The sequence below is a fragment of the Atta colombica genome, unplaced genomic scaffold, assembly GCF_001594045.1.
Source record: "Atta colombica isolate Treedump-2 unplaced genomic scaffold, Acol1.0 scaffold149, whole genome shotgun sequence".
Taxonomy (NCBI): domain Eukaryota; kingdom Metazoa; phylum Arthropoda; class Insecta; order Hymenoptera; family Formicidae; genus Atta; species Atta colombica.
Window position 1 is genome coordinate 174,879 of NW_017259238.1, and position 1,917 is coordinate 176,795.

General features: G+C 28.1%; 1 protein-coding gene across 4 annotated transcripts in view; it reads left to right on the plus strand.

The window, feature by feature from the left end:
• Nucleotides 1-473: 473 nt before the first annotated feature.
• Nucleotides 474-1,917, plus strand: part of LOC108685234 (E3 ubiquitin-protein ligase LRSAM1-like) — a 7,427-nt gene continuing 5,983 nt past the window's right edge. For all 4 annotated transcript variants that reach the window (XM_018189921.1, XM_018189922.1, XM_018189923.1 and 1 more), the window contains exons 1-2: nt 474-700; nt 1,290-1,532. In XM_018189921.1, the coding sequence (XP_018045410.1) occupies nt 632-700; nt 1,290-1,532 (312 nt within the window). In that variant the 5' untranslated portion in view covers nt 474-631. The remainder of the gene's footprint in view (nt 701-1,289; nt 1,533-1,917) is intronic.

Here is a 1,917-nt window from a genome sequence, read left to right on the forward strand (position 1 = left end):
GTCTTTTATATTTATTCTTTTATGTCCTTCTTTATCTCTCTTTAAAGTCTAATTATGTATCCTAATATATATATTTTATCTCAAGTGGAAAAAGTATAATTTTCTATGTGTTTTTATATTTATAACAAACTAGTCTAATTAATTATTAAAATAAAATAATATAATTATTAGATATTTTACATTAAAAGATAAAAGAAGTAGATTGGAGAAAAAAAAGATGAAAGAAATTTAACTGTAAAGAACAAATTTATAATTTTCACACGTGACCCATTCTGAATGACATAATATTTCGGAAAAAGTACACTTCATTTATAGAATAACATTTTTCAGATAGACTTTCAAAATAATCAGTATAGCCAAGTATATTCCCGTTGAAATTCACTTACTTTAGGAACACCCTATAGCTTCACGTATACAACTGCAGAGGTGAAGGAAAAGGGGAAAGAACAATGACACAGGTGCAAACGGTGCACTTTAAAAGAACGGACAGCTGATTCCAACATTTCTAGCTGATTGTCAGCTCGAACCTCATCGAGGGAGGTTCGGTGCTATATCGCTGTTTATCACATGGAGATGTGGGAGATGAAATCGTTATTTATTTCCTTGTCATGACAACGGATGCTGAGCAAGGATGTCGAGAAAGCACGGGAGCACGACTAAAGTCGATTATAAGGCGCGGCTCGAGTACAAACTGTATCTGGTGCGTATTCCACGAATTAAGGTTATGATTCGTGACTCAAGTCAAATTAATAATTAATTAACTAGTCAGTATCTGGATCTTTTACCATATCTTTATTAACAACTAAACAAATAAATTATGTATATGCAGACGATAAAATAAAATAGACAAATCTATAAATTAGATTTGTGTAGATTGGGATTAGAATGACGAAGAGATTTTACTGTTGATTAATGAATAATTACTAATTAATTACTTATAACTAATTAAAATTATTTAATTAAGTAAGCAAAAGAACTATAAGAGTCAGTTGATAGAACACAGGAAGCCTTTTTTGTACCAATTTAATTTAATTTAATGTTATATTTTATGTAAGAGAGTCCTGATTATATTGTTTATATTTTCAAAATTATTTAAATTAATTATTCGTAATGATTAATTATATCAAATAATGCCAGTTACTTTATAGTTGTCTTCGTATAAATTAATAATGTTAAACATATAATTAAATACAATAGATAAATAGCAATTAATAAATAGCAATAAAAAATAAATAAATTAGCAATTTAATATATTCTGTGCATTTGCAATTATTTATTTTGTACAATAGGCCAGGGAAAACCCGGAGCCAGTGTTCGATGTATCGGAATGTGCCTTGAAGAATGTGCCATCAGGCATCTATTCACTTTGCAAAGTGTTCCGAAAAAAGATCTTGTTAATGTATGATAATAAACTGAGCTCACTCTCGGGTGGAGGTGCCTTATGTGACTTATCATTGTTGACTGTCTTAGACATTCATGGAAACGAGTTTAACGCATTACCTTCTGATATTAAGCATCTCTCATCCCTTAAGGTTGGTTCATCAGATTCAGAAAATAAGAAAAAAATTTATTTATTTCCCCTATGATTATTATAAAAGATGAAATATATAAAGATGAAGATAGAAAACTGTAGAATTTTTCTAGCAATATAAAATCTTAATGTATTATTAGACACAAGAAACAAAATATGAAAAGTTTTTTTAACAAAGTAAGAGAAGCTAATTATGAATCAATTATTTAAACACTGAAACAATATTAGCTGCTAAAAGCTAGACTATCACTTCTTTATAGTTCTTTTTAAAATAATATTTCATATTCTTTTCTTCTTCTCTCTCTCTCTCTCCCTCCTGTTCTTTCCATTAGCAAATAAATAATTTTTGTTAAAGTCATATATTTATATATATATATATATATATA